Source organism: Octopus bimaculoides, chromosome 11 (assembly GCF_046866305.1).
Source record: "Octopus bimaculoides isolate indiv1 chromosome 11, ASM4686630v1, whole genome shotgun sequence".
Taxonomy (NCBI): domain Eukaryota; kingdom Metazoa; phylum Mollusca; class Cephalopoda; order Octopoda; family Octopodidae; genus Octopus; species Octopus bimaculoides.
The window spans coordinates 68,637,287-68,662,915 of NC_142938.1; the positions used below are offsets into that span (position 1 = coordinate 68,637,287).

Here is a 25,629-nt window from a genome sequence, read left to right on the forward strand (position 1 = left end):
CTACATGTATTGAGTTATGGGTAACAACTTAAGTGGAGGCACCTTACATAAGCTAAAATGTGTAAACACTTTTGGTAGAAATACGTTTTTGTATTTCATCTCTCTTTCCTGCATCTAAGTATTCTAATCTTATTTACTTTTTCCCAACTTGTTAGACTACTCAGAGAATAAATTCTCGTTGGACTAATGATGAACTATTGCTTGCAGTGCAAGGTAAGTTGTTTGTGGCTCTTGCTCTAAGTTAGTCAATTTTTTTTTGTGTAATTAGCATTGCCAGTTCAATTGAGTTAGAAAGCTAATTCCACTTTATAATAATCGTTAAGGAAAAACTCTAATCTTTATTTAAAGTTTAGTAGTTGGATGTCGTCATTTCGGGATCTATGTGCAATGATGAATTTTATTGTGTATTTTTCTCTGCAGGTGTTCGTCGTTATGGAAAGGATTTCAAGGCTATTGCTGAAGTGATTGGCAATAAACTTGAAGCACATGTGCGTAACTTTTTTATAAATTACAGACGCAGGTATAATTTAGATGAAGTCTTGGCTGAGTATGAGAGTGAACACGGAACAGACTCAGTTAAAGAAGAAGAAGAGGAAGAAGAAGAAAAAAAAGATATTGAAAAGGTATCATTTTGGCGTTTTAGTATTCTTTGAAATATGTCAACATTCTGATTTTAAAAATTTGATTTTTCTTAGTGAGTTTCTCTTTGATTGCTCCCATCCAATGGCCTTTGGCCATGCTGTGGTAGTTAAAAGAAACTTATTGTAAATGCTGCATTGATGTTAGAGAAAAAGAATTTGTCAGCATTTCCAGTACAGGTAACTTCATTTATTCTTTCACTGGTTTCAGTCATTTGACTATGCCTTTGCTGGAGCACCTGATCATATCACCCCAGTATTATACAGCAATGGCATTAAAAATCTTTTTAGACATTTTTTTTTTGATATGAAAATAATTACTTTAAACAACTTATTTGTGCATTATTTCTACTGTTAATGTAACAATAACAGTTACATTTTTGACATTTTTTCCAATGAGAAACTCAATTTTTGAAATGATCTTTTACTTTCCAGATGGATGTTGATGGCAAATCTTCAACAGATGGTGCTGCGGCATCTTCATCCCCACCACCTATAAATCAGGAGTCGGTAGCTAATCTGCCAGCTTCTGGTAGTGGGAATGCTACCCCAACGGCTGCTGGCACACCGGCTCCCCCTCCCTTGCTCAAGCAGCCGCAAGTGCCTATCACGAAGGGGAATAATTCCCAAACATCTCAACACCCGAGGTACAGGTGCATTTCAAACCGGTTTTTCTCACCTTACAAAACGTTACGTTTGCCCCGTGGACTTGTAAAACTAAGTGTTGTCTTTGTAACAGCATAGTTGTAGTTGTCTGAATGTGTAATTATTAGCAAAGACTAACTTCAATTAGTTTAATTTCTTCAATTATTTTAGACTCTGAAATCATTTTGATTGAAATATGGTTAATTTGTTTACATCTGATATTTAATTTCTGGCTAATGTTTCTTTAAACCAGATATAAAGATGTTAAACTACTCATACACTCCTCAACCTCAAACTTCTTTTTGTTTGCTATATACTCCTTTTATGACTATATTCCTAATGGAATACAACTACCCATGTGTTTCCATTGATATTGAAAGATATTAAAGATTTAGGTAGATTCAGTAAATCAACAAATTTATGAAATCTCTTTTTATAACATAAGGTTAAAGTTTCAATTTCTCAAACGAGAGGTTTTGGTTGTGAGAACCAGACCAGATCTCATGCAAGTTAGTCTCAAAAGGGCTGGAGATCTGTATCAGCAATAATGGTAATAACTTCAAGGTGGATTGTAGTAGGTGTTACAGAGAAGTTGGAAAAGAATCTGACATTCAAAACTTCAGATATTTTTAATATTCTTCATTCATCACAGTAATTATGTTTATTGATGCCTACAAACTCTCTTGGCCTAAGTCATTTTTTGGGGTGGTGGGGTGGTATGAAGGAAAAAATGCTTTTGTTGTTGGTTTCTTATATTTTCAAGTGATTTGATATTACTTGTGTACATACCACACTGCATGCATTTTGTAGCTTTGATATTTTAAAATATCATTTTGTGGAAGTTATAATAAAATGTAACATCTATTCCATGTGTGTAATATATATCCATATATATATGCACATATATATGTATGAGTATACAGATATTATTGCTGAGAGATTGTGGTGTTAAGTATTAAGTTCACCACAATTCAGAATTTACATCTTATTTTATTCTTTCAGTAATGTAGTGCTGTCTCAAATTAGTTTATATCCTCATAAATAAATTGTTTAATCATCACATGATCATGTTTTGATTATTCATCTTTAATAACCAATAATGTGGGTGGCTGGTTTAAGTTTAGTCGAAGTTTAGTCGATTGTTAAGTAACATTGTCTGCTTGAAGTGTCTGGTATTGCTTATTGTCTTTATTTGTATCACTGTTTTGTTCAGTTTCATCAGTTTTTTTTCTTTCTTTTTCTAGGTTGCTTCCTCAACCGAAGACCATACTACAGCAACCACCACCTCCGTTAATTCGCCCTATGCCTGGAAAACAGCATGTCAGCACAGTGGTACCAGCTCAGATGCCAGCTGCTGGAGGAAGAGACTAATCTTAGTATCACATTAGCCACCAATAACCTTCATTAGATAGTTCCACTGGGTTGAACCCACCACTCACTTCATTTTGATATGTCACTTAACCTCTTCATTCAGTTCTAGTGGAGATATGAACTACGGTGTTTCCGTCAACTTTTTCATCCCCACTCTCCTCTCGTTAAATATAACATATAGAAACAACTATTTTATTGCTCCTCTCTCTTGAATAACGTACTTCATATTGTATATCATCTTTTTTTTCCTCTTGATTCAAACTACATATCCGTACACATATATGTATCTGTATATATATATATATATATACACACATACACGCACACATATGTGTATGTTTGATGGCATATGTTGTTAGTTATATACTATATATTTATAGTATATACACCATCAATCTTGAACTAGCAAGATACCCAAAATCCCATAAATTCATGAAGAAACTTTATGCAATTATTTATAAATTATTTATTTTGTACTTCCTCAGGGTCACATAATCCTGTTTGTCAGTGTTGTAACAAGCTCTAATATTGTACAAATTACCTCAGTTATCAGCACTGATTTTGTGGAACGGCCTAAACGCATATGATGATTGCATAATTCAGTTACCTTTTGGTGTCAGACCAGCTTTTTACTCACCAACGAGCTAAGTACAAGTGTGATTTGAGAGTATCTGGCTTGTTGGTCAGTTGTTTCAATGTTGTACAATGCAGTTCCAACTGACCAGTTTCCAGCACAATAGTTGGCAACACAGATCTTTGTGTGGATGTTCATCTTCATTTATAATTTGAGAGAATTCAGAAAACAAAAAAAAAACAAAAAAAAAATTTAAAAAAAATATCAATGAAACCATTAATAATAACCCAAAATGAAATTAAGAAACACTGTTTAAAAATAAATAAATATATATATATATATAAAAGAAAAGCGATAAAAGTTTCTACTGTGAATACCTGCCATTGTACCATGGTGGGCATAAGGAGGATTGATAATATTTTTACATGTTGTTCATATCTGTATTTGTCCAAAAAGCTTGTGGTCAGTCCAACCACACAATCCAAATAAATGATAAAATCTTTGCATTGCTTTCATTACTGTCAATAAACCACCCGTCGTTCTTGAATGGTTTTAGGTTGGGTCAAGGACAAGATTGAAGACGGCCAGTTTTATTCCATTCCATTTTGTAATTAATATCTGAAAATCTAATAATTTTAACGTAATTTATATAGGATTTAAATAGGCTTTTTTATTTTAATTGTTTTTCTTTCTTATCTTAGGCGTAAGGACTTGAGAGGGTAAATTAAAGTTTTGAATTGTTGTGTCTCTTTTCCAAGGCCTTGATTTTAAATATGTAGGTTAGGTTTTTATCTTTAATAATCTGGTTCTTAATTTTAGTTTGTAAAATTTGCTGGTAGTTTCTCTTTATTGGCCAACACTTTCACTCTATTTTTTTCTGTATTTACCTCAATTTAATGGCGAAGTAGTTTGTTTTGTAACTTGACTCAATTCCGTTAATCACAGCACTTTATGCATATATTTTAGTATAAAGTATGTATTGTGGTGCAAAAAGAACATTGTAAGAAGGGAGATAATTCGGTCGGACATGATTACACATAATGCATTCCTTTTTGAAATTTTTTCTTACATCCCAACATTTATATAACTACACTACACTGTACATATATACTTGCGTGCATACATACATATGATCGACGGTTTTTCAGTTTCCCTCTACCTAATTTCACTCAAAAGATATTTTTCAACTTGAATATATGGTAGATGTGTGCCCAGAGTGCTGCAGAGTAGGATATTGAACCAGGAACCATTGGTTGTAAAGCAAACGTCTTAATCAGGTTGCTATGTTTGTCTGTTAGTTGTTTCATAGTTTCAGTTGCTTTTTTTTTTTTTTTTTTAAAGTCAACCATAACTACCTCATTGTGAGTTTGTTAATGAAATTACAGTTTTTATTTAGTCTCTTATATGAAATATACAAATTACTTCGTGTTTGTGTTTGATTACATATTTTTTTACTAGGCCTGAACTCTTAATCTTTAAATTTACATTGCTTTTCTTTGCTTAGTAGATGTTGCTTGGTTTTTCAATCTCCTTGCTTTGAATAGCTGAAATTTTATTAGGTAAGAAAACTTCTCTGATTGAAATGTGTTCTTCCAACTATGAGTAAACTATTTCAGTGTTAAACATTATACATGTTTGTATAGACCATTGTGCTTGCTGCTGTTGTGCTTTGAACATTGGTACAGGTGGGGCAGGGGGTAATTCTATGATTATTTTTGAATTGCTACATCTGACTAGTCATCACTCATCTTTGTCCATCTTCAATGGTTTTGGCTTACCTCAGTTTCCACTTTGTACATCTTTAGTACCTAACTTACCCATTTGTGTGTAGAATGATCCACTAAGAGATTTCAAATACCACAGAACCTTCAGAATCATTTACTTCAAGTTGCTCAGTGGATCTTTCTGTAAATGGCTTTTGTGTAACCAGTTTTCACCCTCAACCTTTGCATTCCTTCTTAGTCATCACTGGTTCACTCAGTGATTTAACCTTTGCATAGGATCTGATTAATAAAAGTAAGAATTCAATACGATCACTCATTTTGAACTAGTTGTCATAAATTAGCATTTTAGTTTTAGTGTTTTAAGCCAAATTTCCTCGAATCGTGCATTGTTGAGTAATATAAAGAATGACCAAGCTGTAATCATTCTTGAAAACTTATTTTTATAATCTGCTTAGTTGAAATTTCTGAAATATAATTTTGGATGAGGTTGATTGAAGAGAAATAGTTCTGTAGACATGTTTGACTGTGGCTAATATTTGAGACAAATTGGGTTTAAAATGGTACTAAGTGTTGTGGTCAGTATATTTATAATAAATAATACAGAAAAAAAGTATTGATTTATCTGTGGGGGAAGTAGTAATACTAGCAGGTTGATCTCTGGTTCAAAACATACACACTGCATATACGCTTACATAATTCAGACAGTCACATGATTAATCTAAATATCTTTTGTTTGGAAGAGTGTCAGCATATGACTGCTTTAGTTTATCACAAGATGAGTTCGAAATGTATGCTTTTCAAGTCTTAGACCAGCAGTCTATAGGGGAATGTATTTTTACTTTTATAAATCTTATGCTAAATATGACTTTAGGGGAAAAAACTATCATCTTTTAACAGCAGGAATGGTAGCTTCCAGTTTTCTTTGAATCCATAATATTTAATCATAATTTTAATAAAAAAAGAAAATGTGTAGAAGATATTGAGCATGTGTCCATGAAATTTGTAAAGTCTTCATCAATTTATATGACCTTGTCCCTATTTTTCTTTCAGCCATATTTGTTTTCTACTCAGTGATACTGGCATATTGCAAGTAAGCATTTGTCAAGTGTCAATACTTTTCTACACATAATTGCTAATGTCATCTCTTCTGCACATGTTGATCATTTGCAAAAAGCATCATCAAAAACCATACTTCAAAAATGTAAAGTCTTTACAATCAGATAAATGAAAAATAAAATTTTAAATATAAATAGAATTTTTTTTTTCTTCCCCTGAAAACAAAGTCAGCTTGAAAGCCTTACTGATGGTGGTTTCAGTAATCAAAGGTACATTGTACATTGCATCACAGTCTAATGGGAATGACTGTTTATTAATTGGATTGAATGTAATTGTTTATGATGTCAGTAACTGTAATTTGCAAATATGTTATGTTCCTGTCTGTTGCAGAGTGCTGTACCATGATTGCTGCCACAGTATTGATTAGTAAGATTATGAAGGTAATTACATGTCTCTCTCTCTCTCTCTTGTAAAAGAGGGGATAATGTTACAGTAGCTGAATAACTGTGTTGTTGTACTTAAGAACTTCAGCAGTCTTGAAGGAAATGATGACCTATCAAACCTAAAAGTAAGAAAGGTCAATACTATTGAGCAAGATTGCAGCTAAAATGTTATTCAAAATTTGTAAATTCTGTAAATAGATAGGTCAATGAATGTGAAGTTAAGGAGAATCTGTTTCTTTATTATATAGGGAAAGCATCTCACGGACATCCTAGAAAAATGTAAATGACATTCATATATTTCTGAAGGTCAGAAGTAGAATTAGATGAAGTGTCCGAGTAGTTCCTTTTTGTCTTCATTCTAGTTTCTTCTAATTCTGTAGAAAAAGACTAACTTTTTACCTATGTTTGTAGGTTGAATCTTGGTCAATTTTGAAATCTGTTCCTAATTTTGTTATTGTGGAAGCTTGACTGAAGCGGAGCCTGTAAAGTGAAGACGTAACTTTCATGTGTTGCATCTATTGCAAGGCATTCTGGTGTAGATCAGGCGTCATTGAGCAACACTCAAGGAAATATTTAAAATTTGTGTTGCAGTCATCTCAGCTCTCATCAATTAAGACTTAGTATAGAAGCTGTACAGCTGTTTACAGATGAGTTTTCTCTTCTAGTGACACAGGTGGAAATTATTGGAATATCGGTTTTGTCATTTTTTGTGAAAATCTCAGAATCTGATATATAAAAAACAATATGTCTAAAACACTTCATTGATAAAGGTTTTTTTTTTTTTTACTACATCATCATCATCATCATCAAGTATTTATTACTCTTAATCTTACTATGGGACATGATATAAAAATCACCTTATATCCCATAATTCCTGCAATGGCTGATGTGGAGAATGAATTTACCAACTTAATGGCCAATTTTTCACTTGTTGAAAATAAATTGTGACTATGATTATGTAAGGAATTGTGACTGTAATTGTATAAAGAATTCATCGCAGATGGTTTCATTTGAGACGGGTTTGCTTCAGAATGTTTAGTTAAAAGTTCTGTTTGTGTCCATAATCACCATTTTGTTGAAAATAAATTGTGACTGATTATGTAATTTTCTCTATGCCACCAGCAGTGTAGACTAAGTGGGCACAATAATACAATTAAAAGATGTAGTTGTTAGAAAAATTGTGGGCAGTAATTCAAGTGTAGAAAAATCAGATCCTTCACATTTCAACCTTAATAGAAGCAAAGTTTACATATTTTGTGTTTACAAAGTCAATTGAGTGTTGTAAAAAAAAAAAATGTATTATACACATTTTTTGCAGATTAAAGTTCTACATCGAGTGTCTTACTAGTTAGCATAAATATTGCTACGTTGGTGAAAAATAAGCATACTTTTTAACAGGAAACTGACTGGAAATAACATTCAATAGAGAATAAGAAAAGATTTCATCAAGGCAGAATTCATAAGTATTTATGAAATCACTTAATCCCGTTTAATTATTTAAAAGGAGTAAATCTGCTCTCAGTACTTGTGATGACCTTAACGTACATGCAGTCAAGTATTAATAGTTACTACAAGAAACGAAAGCAGCTTACTGTCTCTAATTGACAAACAGTTTCCCAAAGAAATGCTGCATGTTGCCATTGCTACATTAACAGCCTAAAAAAAGAATTTTGTAGAGAATTTAGAAGCCTGCCATCCCTAACAGAAGCAGTCTTCTAGAGTTGAAGAACTGTTTAATATTTAATAAATTTTAATTTCATTGAATCCAGCCAATCTCTCACATAAAGTACTTGGGCTGAAGCATGGGTTGCCTTGATCATGTCTATACAAGCACTTAAATGGGGCCTGTCTTATTTCTCAATTGTCCCTCATGCAAAAGTAAGAAAGGTAGATGTGAGTTTTTTGTCAAGGAATGCAACTTTCAAGTAAAATAAATATTTAAAAAAATTTCATTGTGAATTGGGGACATTTGAACAACAGCAGTAATCCTGAATATGATGGCTGCAATAGTATCTTAATTATCTTCTCTCATGAAGGAAAATTGAAGAAAAACATGAGTACAATCAATTGTTGGTACCACTGAAACACTTTGTTGTTTGAGAGATGTCTGCCATCTGTAGTCTCAATAAGGTGAACATAGGTGCTGGCATCCAGTAGCAGTGTTCGATTGAGGTAATAGAAACTGTTCAGTTAGTTTCCATGTTGTTTCAGTGTTGTACAAATAACCTAACAGGAACAAGACGCCAGCAATTAGGGCTGAGTTATGACCTTGACTTATGTCTGTGTGCATATTGTAATTGAAAGTGGTTGTTTGTTGAAAAAAATGTTGATTCAAACTACCTGAACAATGTCATTTATAATGGTAAAGGGAACATCAGCTCAAAAAGTTCAATACTCTAAAATTCTTGTATGATGGGTGTGGCTTCTGGTTCTCCTATATAATGATCTCTCATGCTAATGTAAGTACAAGTATCAGAAGAACAAGAGCTTTAAGTCCTGGAACTGAGCGTAACAAGTGTACCCAAGGGGCTTTGGCATGCTAATAATCTCATGCAGTTTTTGACCCAAAGGCGTACATCTTGATTAATTCCAGGTTGCTTATACCTTGCAGTCATTGATTTTTGAGTTTGTGTAGTATGTTAAAAACTTCAACAGTCAAGAGATGTACGTGGTAATCTATGTAATGTATCACACCTTTATCAATGAGACATAGCAACGGAAGTTCCTCATTGGCCATTCATGTGAGATCAATACATGAGGTAGTGTGTAGAGCACCAGGTTGCGACAATGCATCGGACTCGGTATTGTTCTCACCCAAGATTTATCAAATATCCAAAGTAAGTTGAGATAATCCAAGTCCCACAGTTCCCTAGAACTGTTGGTCTGGTTTTACATGCTGTGCAATATATGTTTGTCTTGTATGGATAGTAAATTTCCTGCCTTCCAAGTAGTGTTGAAGATGTTCTACAAACCAGTTGCATATCAAGAGCGTGTCATGTTCCCTGCACAGGCTTATACAACAAACCCCACAAAGTACCTCTCCTCCAGCTATGCTACTACTACAAATAATTATGTAACTAGTTACTTTTAGCCAATCTCATTACATCCTATTTCAACAGGCTTTACCTACTATAAAACAAGATACATGTGAGAGATCCTCAGAGAGCTGTCTCAACATTTGCAGCTTCTTTGAGATTGCTCTTGATGTGACTGAAAGCATTTTCACACACACATAGCCCTTGAAAAAGAATTTCATGAATACTTGGGATGCTTCTGAAATCAGTCTGTGAGTGGAGTTACTGTGGCTGATATTTATCATCATCATCATTTTAACGTTCATTTTTCCATGCTCACATGGCTCAGATGGAGTTTGCAGAAGCAGGTTTTCTATTGCTGGACTCCCTTTCTTCCACTAGCGCTCAACCGTTTCTAAGCAAGGTAATATTGCCGATGGCCAGATGTGTCTTTCCTGAGACAGTGCTGTATGATCGTAATGCTTGTTTATAATTATCATGCTGTGTCAAGACAAAGAGTCATCAACTTGCGCACCTTTTTATTATATATATATATATATATATATATATATATGTGTGTGTGTGTGCTTTCAATTTGCATCTAGCATATCCACATATGAGACTTTGGTTGGCCTGGGGCTATAGTAGAAGTACCCACTTACTCAAGGTGTCATGCAGAGGGACTGAGCCCTGAACCATGTGGTTGGGAAGAAAGCTTCTTACTGCACAGCCATGTCTATCTGCTCATGAGAAAAAATTTAAAATTTACAACATCCACAGATCATAATTATCAAACTATGGTGGAATGAAAGGAGTTGCTTACTATGGTTACCTACTTAAATGGAGAAATGCCTTTATCTGTAGACTTTACACCAAACTGATGCTTCATTGCATTGCCAGTAATACCATACTTGGTTGTGTAGGTGATGCTATTCTGGTGATTTGCTACCAATTAACAAGCTATAAGGCAAGTCATTAGTCACTTGGTTTATAAATCATTAAAATATCTGTTATGATCTGCAATTGAAATAGCATGTGGTTAAAATGGTTGTGTCCAAAGAAAGCTATGCTTGTACCTTTATAGTGAATTATAATCTGTAAATGGAAGTGTTTCTCATCCATTTTTTTACTGATGGATCCCTTTGACTCCTATTTTATTCATGGACTCTCCTAGCTGTTTGTTTAAAAAAAAATCCTATTTTTATAATTAAATATTAGGAATTGCGTAAAAAAAATGTTAAAATATTTTGTGTATTAAAGAATAATTGATTAATAAATTGATTTTATCAACAAAATGGACCCTGGTTAGAAACCACCGGTCAATGGTTTTGAGGTGAATTATATATTTTTTTATATTTTACTTATTTCAGTTAGACTGGCCAGGCTGGGGCTCTGCCTTGAATAGAATTTTAGTCAAATGAATCGACCCTGGTGTTTATTTTCTTTTTTAAGCCTGATATTTATTCTGTTGGTCTCTTTTGCAGAATGGCTAAGTTACAGGGATGTAAACACACCAACACTGGTTGCCAAGTGGTGGTGGTTGAGAATAAATTCAGACACAAAGACACACATATATGATGGGCTTCTTTTCTTTCTGTTACCAAATCCACACGAAAGTCTTTGGTTGGCCTAAGGCTATAGTAGAAGACACTTGTCCAAGGTGCCACGCAGTGGGACTGAACCCAGAACCATGTGGTTGGAAAGCAAACTTCTTAGCACACATTCACACCTATGCCTGTATAGTTAAAATGATTATATTTAGAATCTTGTACCACAATTACATTCATTCAAGACCAAAAATAAAGTTAATTTTGCATCTAATATAATAAATGTAGAAACTAATTTCTGTGTGTCAATGTGTCACACTTTGACCCCCTCTCACAGTATTCATTGACCCTTCTACTATTGCTCATACTGGGTTGAGAGTAGTAGGCATAGAGACAGTGAGGGCGGTGGTGAAGATAGACAGTGAGAGAGAGAAAGAGACAGAAATTTATGGAGAGTTGCTGATGTTTTTATTAAAAGTAGTTGTGTTGATGGTGGCAGTGGGAGTAGAGAAAGAAGGACTAAAACAGCGTATTGAATTAACATATGGAGTGATAGTAATAGTATGAGCTGTAGTTCTGACAGAGGGGGCGGCCAGAGAGTAAGTGATGTGAAAGACGGGGAAGGTGGCAAAGTTAAAGGTATTGATGGTGGTGGCCTCAGAAGTCTTGTGTGTATGGCAGATGTAGTGGTAATGGTGGTGGTATTGTTTATCATGCAGCTTTGCAATAAGTTCCAAGTTTATAAATTATATCGTTTTGATGAAAATTGTTCATTGCTTGAAAAATATAGTTCAGGTTTAATAAAATTTAATATGTACTCAATGCATGAAGTGTCATTGTTGGGCCCAAGGCCTAATGAAGAACCCTCCACTGGAGCTAGTTTAAGAGCCACTTGATAGGGTGGCTTTTAGGCTAGTCTCTTAATATGCCTGGATATTAAGGGACAGTTGGAACCAAAAACGTCCCTGAAACCTGAAATACCATTGCTGGAGCACCCAAATGGCGCACCAGATTAGTATATTGACAAGGTAGCTATGAGGGGGTCACACAACTGTAGAGCTAGCATGTCTGTCACATTGTTAGTGCATATATCATAACATCATGTGTTTAGCCTGAATCATGCAGATAGTGATGCATTTTTAGTGCATCTATCATAGGTGATAACAACAATGCTGTATTACATGTGCAGCTAACACAAGTCATGTTGACATTAGTGCAGGCTTAGTACATCCAGTAGCAGCCAATGCACCACTGCTTTATTCTGTTGGATAAATCACTGGTGCCTTGTCTCATGTGGCTTCATGATCCATGCTCTGACAATGTAGTTAGTTGTCAGCATGGCCAACATGAAATGCCTTACCAATTCAGCAATGTCAATATAACCCATGTAATGATGCAGCTATCAGCATCATTAGTGAGATATTTCCAGTAATCAAGATTTGTCTTGATATTTAAAAAAAATTTTGCTTGTTATGAGGAGACCACATTGGGAAACATTATTCAAGATGTGATGAAGAAGCAAAGACAACAATAGGATGATAATGTCTGGACCAGAAAAGTTCTAAGGATCCAAGAGTATGTCTTGCAGCAGACCATTTTGACTTTATTGTTAATGTGTACACTCCAGCTTTGGTTGTTTACAGTTGCATCTAAGTCTCTTCTGATTGACAAGAATCAGACCGATCAAATACAGCTTTTCTAAAGTTGAGCTCAAATTTGTCCTTGTTTAGCAAAAAAAGTATTCCTTCCCCTGTCCATTGAATCACAGCAGTGCGTAACTGGTACTTAATTTATCGACCCTGAAAGGATGAAAGGCAAATTCGACCTCGGCGGAATTTGAATTTAGAACGTAACGGCCAACGAAATACCGCTAAGCATTTTGCCCAGTGTGCTAACGTTTCTGCCAGCTCACCGCTTGCTCAAAGGTTCTGAGTTCAAGAACCATTAAAAATGACATTTAAATAACACCAGGAAGACACCTAGGAGTCACTATCTAGGTAGGCCCAGCTTCCTGAGTGTGTCAGGAACAAATGGGACAAAACACTTGTTTGGCGAGAGTTCTTTCTTTCAAAATTTCTCTTGCTCACCTGTAGCAAGTTTCCACTTACTATTGTAAGATATTAAACTAGAAATGTGTTAAGGTTAGTTATTCAGCTTGTAAGAATTTTGGTTGTTACAATGCTTTAAATCTGAATGAAAAGATAGGCTAATAGCTGTTCCATAATGATAATGCAACTCTAGAATTTATCAGAATTGCCCACTAGATGGTAGCTGTTTGGCAAAAGTTGATAATATATAGCAATGAAGTAGAAACAGAGATGAACTTAAGATATATATTGGAGCAACTGAACTAACAACAGAAAAAATGATTTTATAAGCATAAGCATTCTTTTCTCAGCCCTGATAAATAATGTGTAACTGTTTTGTTAAAAATCATATGGTTCTTGCAAGAGATAAATACCCACAAATTCAGAACTATTTCTATAAATTGAAATGAAGTCACTAAAACAATGAATAGTTAATAACTTTATTCATGTAATAATCAAAACAATAATTGTAAATAATTTTATTGCATAAAAAAAAAAATCAAACAATTGTAATAATTAAATGACACGCAATAAAATGTATTGTAGTATTGTATATGTGTGTATTTATACATACATATATATATATATATACACACACATATATACATATACAATACAAAAAATTACATAGGGTTTATAAAAACAAAGAAAGCACGTAAAATAATATACCTTAATTAGCAAGAAGCCTTAGACAGATTGAGTTGAGTGTCTTGCTTAAGGAAACAATGCAGTAATGTCTGCAGTAGGATTTGAACTTGCAACACACAGTAATCTTGAGTTCACAACCTTCAACAACCTGGCTACTGCATCTCATGATTGTGAAATAATTGAGCATTTATAAAAGTTTCAACAAAAAGTTGTAGGCAGGTGAGTTAGTGCTGTATTAAAATTACTATTATGGTGAGTCTATAGTGCTTGGTGTTGTACATGTGAGTGTGTTTTATATGCATTTGTTTCAATGGCTGTTTCAGAATTTGAAATTATTAAAAGTGTTGAAATAAGTGCATCTACTAGTTGTAGTGATGTCTTCATTTTGTTTGTTGCTTTCGTTACATCTCAGCCTTCTACAAGTGTCTGCACTGCACTTAACCAATGCCTTTATCCACTATGCTATTCCCGTAGGCAGTGTCAGAGTGAATTTTTAAGGCTTTCTAATCTCCATTGATGTCTGATGTTGGCTCCGTACAAAAGTGCATCTATAGTTGAATGTTCTCCCTTGTGGCTGATCAGGTAGTTATAAATGAAGCCTGTGTAGGTAATATGCTTCCACGGGCTAAACTGATGACTTTACTATCAGTGATCCAATAATATCATTTGAAGGAAACTTAAGTCCCTCATTGATAATTCTTTCTATGAGATTCTTTAAAATTCAATAATAAAAAAAAATTGTTTCTAAAATAAGAAATAAAATTTCTTTGAAATTCAGACATTTTTTTCTTCTCTGCTTGGATTCTATACTGAATGCTACAAAGTTTTAGTGTCATACTTTAGGTTGACTATACAGATCTGAGATTCAATATTCTGCTTTTTTTTCTTGATACCCTTTTTCCTTTTCACTATGTTTAAACAATTGGAAATGCAAATGAAACAGAAAGTGTAAGAAAGCTTGACATTTGTCAGATGTCAGCTTATTTTCATGAGTGTATAGTTTATTTTGTGTTTTATCTTGAGAGAAACTCTTCAGTTTCAAGTGTAGGGTATATAAAGATTATTCCAATATAATAGATGCATGATATATGTCCTTAATACTATTACTTTGTATATGCATATATATATATATATATATTATGAATGTGTGTGTTTAATTTATTGACTTCTGTATAACTTGTGTATAACAGATTATGTTATATTAACTATTATCCATATGTCAATGATAATGTGAAGTTTTTAAAGTTTTAATATTAATGTTCCAAGAAAATTAACCAGAGAACAAAAAGGAATCAATAATAATAATAATGTGTTATAAAGATAGAATTATAATTTAGAAACAGTTATTAACTGTAACTAAAATTAATGAAACTATTGCTATTAACTGTGATAAAACAAGTTGATATTGTATTTGAATATGTGATAAAATAAGCAGTTTAAAGATATCAACAGCTTTTTTTAGTTAAATGGAAAAGAAAAAAAACAAACAACTGAGCTATAGAAAATATCTCTAAAAAAAAAGTGGGCAGGGAAACAATTTTTCTGGGGTTTTTTATGTGTGTATGGCGACATATATTTTACAGCAGTCTTTGCCATTAAAAATTAAAAGAAAAATATATTTTTATAGAAGTGTGCAATCAAAAAAATATTTGGAAATATTTCATATCAAAACACCTTTCCTGTGTTTCATTTAAATGCTAAAGTAAAATAATAAAATGGGGAGGTATACGAGGAAACGAGTTAAAAACTGATCTAAGAAAAAGAGAGAAACAAACATACAATAAAATTATATGTATCCCATACGTATTATATATATATATATATATATATAATATTTAAAATTAAATAACAATATAAATCCAAGAGGGACAGTTTGAAAACAAATGATAAAGAGAAAAATATATTGTTAATACTTGTTTGTTGGGACAAGTTAATAATATGCATAACCTTTTTAAATAATGTTATTGGATTAAAATAACCAGTAGCAACAGATTGAATAATAATTAATAATAGTCTGAGGGATAAGATTAGTATAACAATGATTAAAACACATAAATCGCTTTATACTGAAAAGTGAAAACGGCTACAGACAAGCAGTTTAGACAAGCCTTATGTATACTACTGAATCTTTGTAGTTTTAATAATATTAATAATAATGATACAAGTAATAATAGTAATAACAATAATAATAATAATTATTATAATATTGATGATAGTTTCATGCAGAAGTTAAGAAGTAAACAGCATATAAAATTCTTTTATGATAAGGCACTTGGAGAAGTAAGTTTTGGAAAAGCCTTGATAAGTCTTCCTAAATGGCAGGATACTAGAGAATGGATTTTTATACAAAGAAACCATAATTTAGAGTAACATTCTTGAGAAATTTGGATGGAATACTCTTGGGTTGAGTAAAACAGACGCAATCATATTTGTTTTAATAGAAACAGTTAATTATAGAAATTTAGGTTGTCTAACTTAAATTAACAGTAATGGTAAAAATGATATCAATATTAAGCAGGAAGTCAGCTTTTATATGTGTGTATATATATATGTATATATATATATATAATCCATGATGAATCATAAAAGAAAATCATCATTTAATACCTCCATAGAAACTGCTCGAGAACTTTAGTTAAATTAAGTAGTTTTCACTTTATACCTCACATTTGTTTTAAGGTTTAACATCTTTTAAACCTCATTTTGTTCACAAGAAATAGAGGAAATGGAAGTAGATTATAAAAGAATTATTTATCTCTAGAATAAAGAAATAGAGTAGGATTTTGGTTATTCCTTTATTTTCTTACTGGTTTCAGTCATTGGACTGCGGCCATGCTGGAGCACTGCCTTCTACGGAACAGTCGATTAACTCGACACACATACTTATTTTATTGACCTCGAAAGTATGAAAGGCAAAGTAGACCTGGGCGGGATTTGAACACAGAATGTAAAGGTATATAACTAAATCTTTATTTTATTTTTTTTTTTGTCTTTGAACTGTAGACAACAAAGGGCAGTTGAATTCTTGCGCTCTGCTTGTACAGTCTTTTGAGAACAAAAGAGTATTTTAAGTTGCTTTATCTCATTGCTATTTACATTAGTAAATATCTTTAAGATCGTTTGATAGCGAAAAAAAAAAAAGTCTTAATTTGAATTATGACAAGACTGTGGAGTAAGATTATCATTGCATCAAAGATTGAAGGTAAAGTAGTTAAATATAAGAAGCACAATATAATAGATATAAGGTTAGGCTAGGTGATATAATATGGAAAAATATCTAATAAAAGTAGATTATAGTGAAGGATATTGCTGAAGAGATATCCAGAGATATATTCTCTGACGGATATTTTTTTTACTAAAGGTATGTGCAATCATGCAATTACAATAAAGAAATAGTTTTAAAATATAAATTTCGGAGAACAACTACAAATATATGAAAAATTTAACGGAGAAAATAATTACTGTGTAAATTTTAAATATTTTAGTAGGTTTTTTTTCTTTTTAAAAGGCATAATTTGACTAAACTAAATTCTAACTATATTATTATTGAGAAGGAAAGAGAAAGTGCTTCAGAAGTCTGTGGCACTGAAAGGCCTCTTGCAAAAGTGTCTTTGCTGGAACACTTTGCGGGCAACGGCCAGCTAGCTTTTTTGCATAGTTTCTGCAGTGATCATTTTTAACATTGTTGATAATAATAATTTTAATAATAATAATAATAATGACGATAATGATAATCAAAATAATCCAGGATATTAAGAAGAATAATTCTATATAAAAAAAAAAAAAAAAAGGGAAAAGATTCAATAGAATAATTATTTTTTTGATGATTTTTCCATGAGTGAAAAATAGTTGGACATAACTGCTGAGATACAAAAAAAAACTACCATCACCAAACAGGTAAATTATCATAAATAAAGAGCCATGTTTCATTACATTCATAGCAACATAACAGTATTAGACAAAGATCTTTTTAACATTAAAAACAATTGTAATTGTTTACCACACAATCAAATAACATAATTATGGATTATTATTTTTTTGTTCGATTTTTTTTTTTTTTTTTTTTTAAATCATGGACAAACACATTGATGAGAAATCAAAATCACAGGAAATGCAATAATTAATCCCAAGTTTCAGAAGTAGCGAACGAAGCAAACCTCTGGAACATTATCAAATGCAGAGATTCTTGTGTTATTACAGTATGAAAAGGAGATATTAAGAATAGAAAAATATGACGCTATGGTTTATTGAGAAGCCAGCAATATGTTATGTACAGAAGTTTGCTGGTCTTCAATACCTCTTTGTGATTTATCAAAAAACTTACTACAAAACAGACATGACAAAAAAGACACAGTTATAAATATATATATATATATATATATATATATATACAAGCAACAGTAATAGACGTTGGTTGGTGATGGATACTTCATTGCAGTTCCTTTAGGAATACATGGTCATCTGGACGAACTGAAAGAAAAAAAAGATATGGTTTACTGTAGCAGTTTTGTTGTGTTTAGTGTTTATAATAAGCTTAAAAAATGCAAATTGCTTGTACAGTGAGCATTTATATTTCAGCTTTCTTTAAACAGACAATATTTTAATTATTAAAAAGTAGGTAAATATTTCGTAATGGACCTGTTGGTACCTCAGTGTGAAATAGTTTTTTTCCACAGGTCTTTTCAAGTGCATTCAATGTATCTGATTTGCAAACCCACCGCAAGCTACTTTTTTCAGAAAAGGAAGGGGTGATGGGAACCTTGGAGTTTCCTGGGCAAACTCTGAGTTTCACACCAATGGAATTTTGTTTTGCAGGATTTATTTTCTTTTCCAGGTTATTTCACATGCTTTCAATGAATGTGACATCAAAATCATGCGTACATGGCTCCTTTCCTCAGAAAAGGAAAGATTTGGCTGTTCTATCTAGCATGCTCTGCTACCACGTAACAACTATTTATGATAAAGGACCTGAAATAGCTGGTACATGGGAGCAGGGTATGCTAGAAATAGCAGCCAAATCTTACCTTTTCTGGGGAAAGAAGCTGTTTATGTGTGATTTGTTGAAATCAGGCAAAATAACTTGGAAAAGAAAGAAAAAAAAAACTTATGAAACAAAACTCTGAGGTCCCCACCACCCCTCCACACTTTCTTTTGTGGCTTGCGGCAGGTTTTGAGGGGAGATATGTTGAATGCACTTGAAAAAACCTGTGGAAAAAATTATTTCATACTGAAGTATGAATGGGTCCTTTACAAAATATTTACCCAAGATCAGGAAGGGTCGATGAGACTGATAAAGTAAGGGCTGAGCATCTAGCAGAACAGAGAGAAAGAGACAGAAGCAGGAGAGATCAGAAATTGGACACTCGGAGAGCTGAGCATCTGGTGAAACAGGGAAAGAGAGAAAAGCAGGAGACCTCATAGATCTGATGCTCATGTGAATGCAAATGCAATAAAACAAGTTCTGCATGAATTGGATCATGGGTTACAGAGATATGCAGTTTTCTCGGGTACCTTCATAAATAGCCAAACAGGTGTGGAATGGGAAAAATGCTTTGAAAGTAAGGTACCATTGAAATGTGAATATAAATGGAATAGCACAAGTTTCATGTAACTCAGACCACAGATTACCGAGATACGTGGTTTTTTCAGGTACCTTGAACTATTGGTGACCCAACGGGTCACGGGTAGTGTAGTCTAGCCTAGTATATATATATATATATATATATATAGGACCTGTTTAATTTGTGTTCGTGGGAAGAACCATTTTAACGATGCGTACTGCCTTAATTCTTCGAAACGCCAGGATTTTAATGGTGGCAGCTGATGAAGGGGATGTTTCTATGTGGCCTGCTTGTTTGTTGCACCTTGTTTACCATTTTGTCCATGTTCTTTTGCCATGTCATGTACCCAGTTATGTATCTATATGTACATGTGGATGAAGGTATATACATACATGTACATATATATGCATATACTCATATATTGTTTATATATATATAGGTCCTCAGTCAAATCGTCCAACCCATGCTAGCATGGAAAGCGGACGTTAAACGATGATGATGATGATGATATATATATATAGCTATATTCACGATCTGGTAGTGTGTACCAACAAACAACCCTTTTACTCTTTGAGTAGGATATGAAGGATGTGACAACTGGAGGGCGAGAGGGTTGCACCAGCTCTTGGCTGGTACTCATTTTCAGCTCAGAAGACTGGAACAATGTGATATGAAGTGCCTTGCTCAAGGATACAATGTGCTGCCCAGCTCAGTCCCATTGTGTGTACAACATTTCCTTACATTGTGGACTATCCTTTATGAAAGCAGAGGATGTCAAAGAAGATCTGGCTTTAAACAACAACAACAGTAGCAGTAGGTACTTACTTATCCAATCATTAAATTCTTGAAATAGGAATAAAGAACAATGGAATAGATAATGTAAGGTTCTTTTTTTAGTGTGACACTTATAAGCTTAAAAGCTAAGCTAGAAATAGCAGAGACTCTTTCTCAAATCACATTCTACTGTTTCAAAAAGAGAAGGAGACATGTATGCAAGCTAATGCAGTTCTATATGTACATTAGATCTTAAAAAAAACACAGGTTGATCAAGGCCTGAATATCTTTCATCACTAGTGTTATGTCTCAAGCTACTGCTATCTAGCACCTTCGGATGATCTCTACTCAACTGCTACTCAACACTCCTACCATGGCCAGACTACCTCTATTTATATGTCTTGGAAGATCCTACTTCTTCGCCTGGGGTGTTGACACAACAATTAGTCTGTTCAAATTGGGATTAACCTGGGTTATACAATAACAACAACAACCATCAATTTGCAGGTTTATGCTATTCTTTTCCTTCCCTGCTTGCCATTCATTGTATCATCTGTATTCCCTCCCTCTAGCAATCTGTTGCTCACCTAATACTCTTGTGAACTTGCCTGAGCCTCTACCCCTATCCCCTTCACCTATTCCTCTATCCCCATCCTCTTCATATTCACCCTCTTGTAACTTGTGAGTATGTCCTCACAACTTATCACCATAAAATTTCCTCCATCTGGGGTAGCCATATATCTGCTCTACAGCAAGATACCTATTCCCATCTCTGTCATACTCCTGTCGTTCAACACCTAGCCAATTCTCTCAACATCCTCTTCCATCAAGGGATCTTAAAGCACCTAGTACACTCTGAAAAGTGGTTGGCATTAGGAAGGGCATCTAGCCATAGAAACCAAGCCAAATCATGCATGGAGCTCAACGCAGTCCTCTGTCTTGGATTTTGTCAAACCATTCAACCCATGCCAGTATGAAATACAAATGTTAAATGATGATGACCAGTAAAGGAAGGAAAAAAACTTACGTTATTAGCAGAGAGAGCGATGACTCCAGTTTTTCCTGTATCATAGGTAGCAAATGAAGCTGAAAATAGATATACAAAAATACATGTTAAAATAGAAGTGAAGCTCTTAATTCTCAAAACCCAAATATATGAATAATTTGTGGTCGATTGGGGAATGGTGAAGTCAAATTAATCTCAATACATTACTGATAATTATTTTATCACCCTCAGATTTATAAAAAGACAAAACCAATCCCAGCTAAGATTTGAACTCAGAATTTAGACAAACAAAATTCAATACTGCAATGAATTTAGTTGGTTTTTCTAGTCTATTTTTACATTCAACTCCCAATGCATTGATTGAATTTTTGTTTACTAATGTGCGGGTGATAAAATATGCGAACCATATGAAGATCAATTCTCACAACATCTTTCTATTGGCCAGTAAATTCTCCACATTTCACATGACATCATGCATGTATGATGTCATGTGAAATGTGGAGAATTTCAGAAAGAACACCACCATTCAAAAATGAATTAGCTTGACTCTGTGTCTCAAGAACCCATGCATAGAAACAACTAAACTCAGTTGCTGTGCTTTGTCTTCGTCTTTCAATTGCTAATTTCTCATCTATGATTGCAGGTCCTACAGATAGTTGCAGTGCCAGCTAAATGATGAATTTCCCAGACTAAGTTTGGCAAAAATGTAATTTGTTCTGTGAAGTGGGAAATCTCAAGACCAAGTATTCTATGTCTTGCATTTCATTCCCTACTGCCATCCTACTTTCCAATGATAGCGGCATTTCCACTCTTTACAGGGCTTCAGGATTTCACCGTGACCCTGGCAGGGTGACTGATGGGTACTATACCTTATTAAAAGGCTACCCATGATTTTGTGTGAGACTGCTTATTAAGTATTCACAGCTAACCAGTATATCTACTAACCATTTCCCTATCTGCAAACTGAGGAGCCGATGGATGGGAGTTACTGTCGCCAAACCGGTAACTTTACAGTAAAGTTTAATTGCATTTTTCTTATCTGCTGGGTCAGAGGGAAGATGTAAACTATTATGACTTAAAGACAAGTAAGTGAAGAAACATTAACTCACTGAGCATTGATTTCAGACGAATAGCACACACAATGAAGTCCACAAATGTGATTGAACCGTCCTTGTTACTGTACCGCATTACCAACGCTTGGAAGTTATTGTTACTCAATCTGAATCCTGAAATATAATAGAAAATATGATTAATACACGTGTATATATATATATATAGCGAATGAATACAAGAGCACAACACACAGCCTAGTATGGGAATTGAACTCACTACCTTATGATTGAGGGTCTGACACTCTAACCAGATAGGTGGAAGAACATTGTAGAAAGCAAAGGAGAGTATGCTTTAGATTAAAAAAGAACTTTATCTTAATTTTGAAAAATAAAAGGAGTATAAAAAAGCACATTATTTATGGGATGACCCTATATATATTAATCAATGGAATTCCAACAAAGTCAGATTTTCACATTTTATTATTTACAATTGTCAGTTGTGGAACACAACTGTCTCTACTACTACATAAACCTGGCTCTAGCTAGAAAAATAAAGTTACAGAAGCATTGATAACAATTCAAAACCAAAAAAACTTGTGAGAGTAAGGCCTTCTCACAGTGAAACAAAATCTGAATGGTTCGGTAGACCACATCCTGCATTATATGTCAGGCCTCTGACCAGGAACCCACAGGGGAGGCAGAAGGGAGGATATTGTAACAGCTGGAAGCAAGATACTGAAGCAGAGCTGAAAAAAGCAGGGATCTGACTGGAGAGAAGCAGAAAAGTTATCCCAGAGTTGAGGGCAGAGGAGAAAAGTTGTTGATGGTCAATGTTCCATAGGGAACATAGGTCTTAAGTAATTAAGTAATAAGAGGTGATTAGCTACTCGAACCATATGTTAATTAGATTAATTCCTTATATGAATCAATGAGTAAATAACTTTTATCATCATCATCGTTTAACGTCCGCTTTCCATGCTAGCATGGGTTGGACGATTTGACTGAGGACTGGTGGACCAGGTGGCTACACCAGGCTCCAAATCTGATCTGGCAGAGTTTCTACAGCTGGATGCCCTTCCTAACGCCAACCACTCCGAGAATGTAGTGGGTGCTTTTACGTGCCACCGGCACGAAGGCCAGTCAGGCGGTACTGGCAACGGCCACGCTCGAAATGGTGTATTTTACGTGCCACCTGCACAGGAGCCAGTCCAGCGGCACTGGCAACGATCTCGCTCGAATGTCTACACGTGCCAGGAAGGTGACGTTGGTAACGATCACGCTCAAATGGTGCTATTTACGTGCCACTTTGTAGATCATAAATTACTTCAGAATATAAAATAAATGTTTACTTACCAGCGCTATGTAGTGCAGAGCGAAGTTCATGAGAATTCAGGTTTCCACTGGAATCTGCATCAAAGTCTTTGAAGACGGACTGAAAATGAAGATGAAAAAAATACAATACATAAATGTCATTTTCTTTATATTTCAGGGAAGTCCTAAAAGGATACCTGACTGTTCTTTAATTCTATAATGCTTAGTATTCCTAAGCCATATGATTCCAAAGGGAACTTCTTAACCACATTATCATGAAAATACATCACACACCTTATAACCATATAATGCTATAATACATAATTATATAATGTTCATCATCATTATCATCATCAACATTTAACATCTGTTTCCCATGCTGACATGTAAGGAACTGGTAAGGCCAAGGGCTTCACCTGGTTCCATAGTCTGATTTGGCTTGGCTTCTACAGCTGGATGCCCTTCCTAATGCCAGTCACTTTACAGAGTGTACTGGGTGCTTTTTACATAGCTGTATTTTTACATGATGGCTATATTTCCTATTATATATGATCCAGACCTGAAACATATGTATTACACAATCTCAAAATATCACAATTTTTTTTTTCACTTTGTGATATTCATGGAACTATATCTTCATATAATGTCTTGTATTCTTTCATTTAACTATATTGCATATCATCATATAATGATATCATATACTTTCATATAATGATATCATGTCTTTATATAAACATATGTCACACATTTTTTTGTGGGAGTGGTATACCTTTTATAAATATGTGAACATACTTTAACAGATTAACCCATTAAAAATAATGAAGGGAGCCAGGCTAAGCTTTGTAGAAAGGACATTTATCCTAAAGTCCTATTAGTAGTTTGAAAATGCATTTAAAGTACAAAGACAGTATAGTGGGGGAGTTTTAAGTACATCTACCTACGTAACTTACCATCACTTGAATTTGAGATAAGTTTGAAGGAGATGGAGATGTTCAGATTGTCTGCATGAAATGTTCCAGAAGACTATGAGCATCATTGAGCTCCACAAAGTGAGAAAGGGAACTAGATATGTATCGCCAGAGTATATCCCATACTTTTGTATAATGCTATCATACACTTTCTCTTAACTATGTCAAACCTTGTCATATAAGTACATATACATCACACAAGTGTACAACGTATCATTATATATATTTTTCTTAACGTGTAAACATACCTTCCATCTGCGAAGATCTTTCCAAAGAGTTTTGAATTCCACAAATCCCAGTTTTCCAGACATGTCACCCTGAGCGTTATGTTAAGGACAAATTCTGGTAACTTTGAGAAAATAACATAAAAACAAAGATAAATCAAAATATTTTAAATAACCCCCAAGGTTCCATAATTTCCCTGTAAAGAAAGAAATGGAATAGTTGATTGGCCCTGTCTCTACTTCCACCACCACCACCACCACAACTGCTATGCCAGCATGGACATCGGACGTTAAATGATGACGACGATGATGATGTTTGGCTTCTATACATGCATGGATTGGATGCTTTCAAGGGGTCTGTTGAGTAAGGGGACTTTATCATGTACTAATACATGGTTTCTACAGCTGGATGCCCTTCCTAATGCCAACCAGTTTACAGAGCATACTGGGTACTTTTTTTATGGTACCAGCTCTAGCCATAATTGCCTAATTGGTATTTTATCTGTCCTTGTGATCTGAGTTCAAATTCTGCCATGATCAACTTTTGCCTTCCATCCTCTCAGGGTTAATAAAATAAATACCAGTATTGCCGGCCTTGTGCAAAGATTTAAAACCAATATTTACTTCAGATAATTATTATTAATGATGTATTCATTTTTTGGCAGCTGGGTGTGACAATTATGAGTAACGTATCATTAATTTCATAATGCACAATATAATTGAATTAATTAATTCTGTATAAGATTACATGTTTTCCTTATATGGAAATATAATTATCTCACCAACAGCAGTAGAGACTTATATAATTACTGCTGCATTAAGTTTTTGTCTGTACCAAATTGATTTCTCTCAAGGCTAGGATCACTAATTAAATTTTCGAGAAAAATTGTTATAAAATCATTAGGATAATTATCATACAGTGAGTGAAGGGATAAACCTGTTGTCAAGTTTATTTTGCAACTACAGGGTCATAGGTTTGACCTCAC

The 25,629-nt window shown here is 33.9% G+C and overlaps 2 protein-coding genes and 1 long non-coding RNA gene across 13 annotated transcripts in view; 2 read left to right on the forward strand and 1 right to left on the reverse strand.

Annotated features, from left to right (window-relative positions):
• The window catches only part of LOC106879701 (REST corepressor 3), a 44,648-nt gene extending 40,917 nt beyond the window's left edge, over positions 1–3,731 (forward strand). The window contains exons 11-14 of one of the 3 annotated variants that reach the window (XM_089360312.1): positions 156–213; positions 421–623; positions 1,074–1,291; positions 2,528–3,555. In XM_089360312.1, coding sequence (XP_089216438.1) covers positions 156–213; positions 421–623; positions 1,074–1,291; positions 2,528–2,654 — 606 coding nt within the window. In that variant the 3' untranslated portion in view covers positions 2,655–3,555. Of the gene's footprint in view, positions 1–155; positions 214–420; positions 624–1,073; positions 1,292–2,527 lie in introns of all 3 variants that reach the window. The other 2 variants (XM_014929376.3, XM_014929377.3) reach the window with 2 other exon arrangements.
• A 356-nt stretch (positions 3,732–4,087) lies between these two features.
• On the forward strand, positions 4,088–11,087 carry LOC149133389 (uncharacterized). The gene is made up of 3 exons (XR_016243710.1): positions 4,088–4,787; positions 6,399–6,448; positions 10,950–11,087. It is a non-coding gene; the product is annotated as an uncharacterized LOC149133389 (long non-coding RNA).
• A 6,753-nt stretch (positions 11,088–17,840) lies between these two features.
• Positions 17,841–25,629, reverse strand: part of LOC106879700 (calpain-9) — a 154,712-nt gene continuing 146,923 nt past the window's right edge. For all 9 annotated transcript variants that reach the window (XM_089360309.1, XM_089360306.1, XM_089360303.1 and 6 more), the window contains 5 exons: positions 24,668–24,736; positions 23,494–23,572; positions 22,198–22,314; positions 21,110–21,168; positions 17,841–18,217 (listed from right to left, as the gene is read on the reverse strand). In XM_089360309.1, the coding sequence (XP_089216435.1) occupies positions 18,191–18,217; positions 21,110–21,168; positions 22,198–22,314; positions 23,494–23,572; positions 24,668–24,736 (351 nt within the window). In that variant the 3' untranslated portion in view covers positions 17,841–18,190. The remainder of the gene's footprint in view (positions 18,218–21,109; positions 21,169–22,197; positions 22,315–23,493; positions 23,573–24,667; positions 24,737–25,629) is intronic.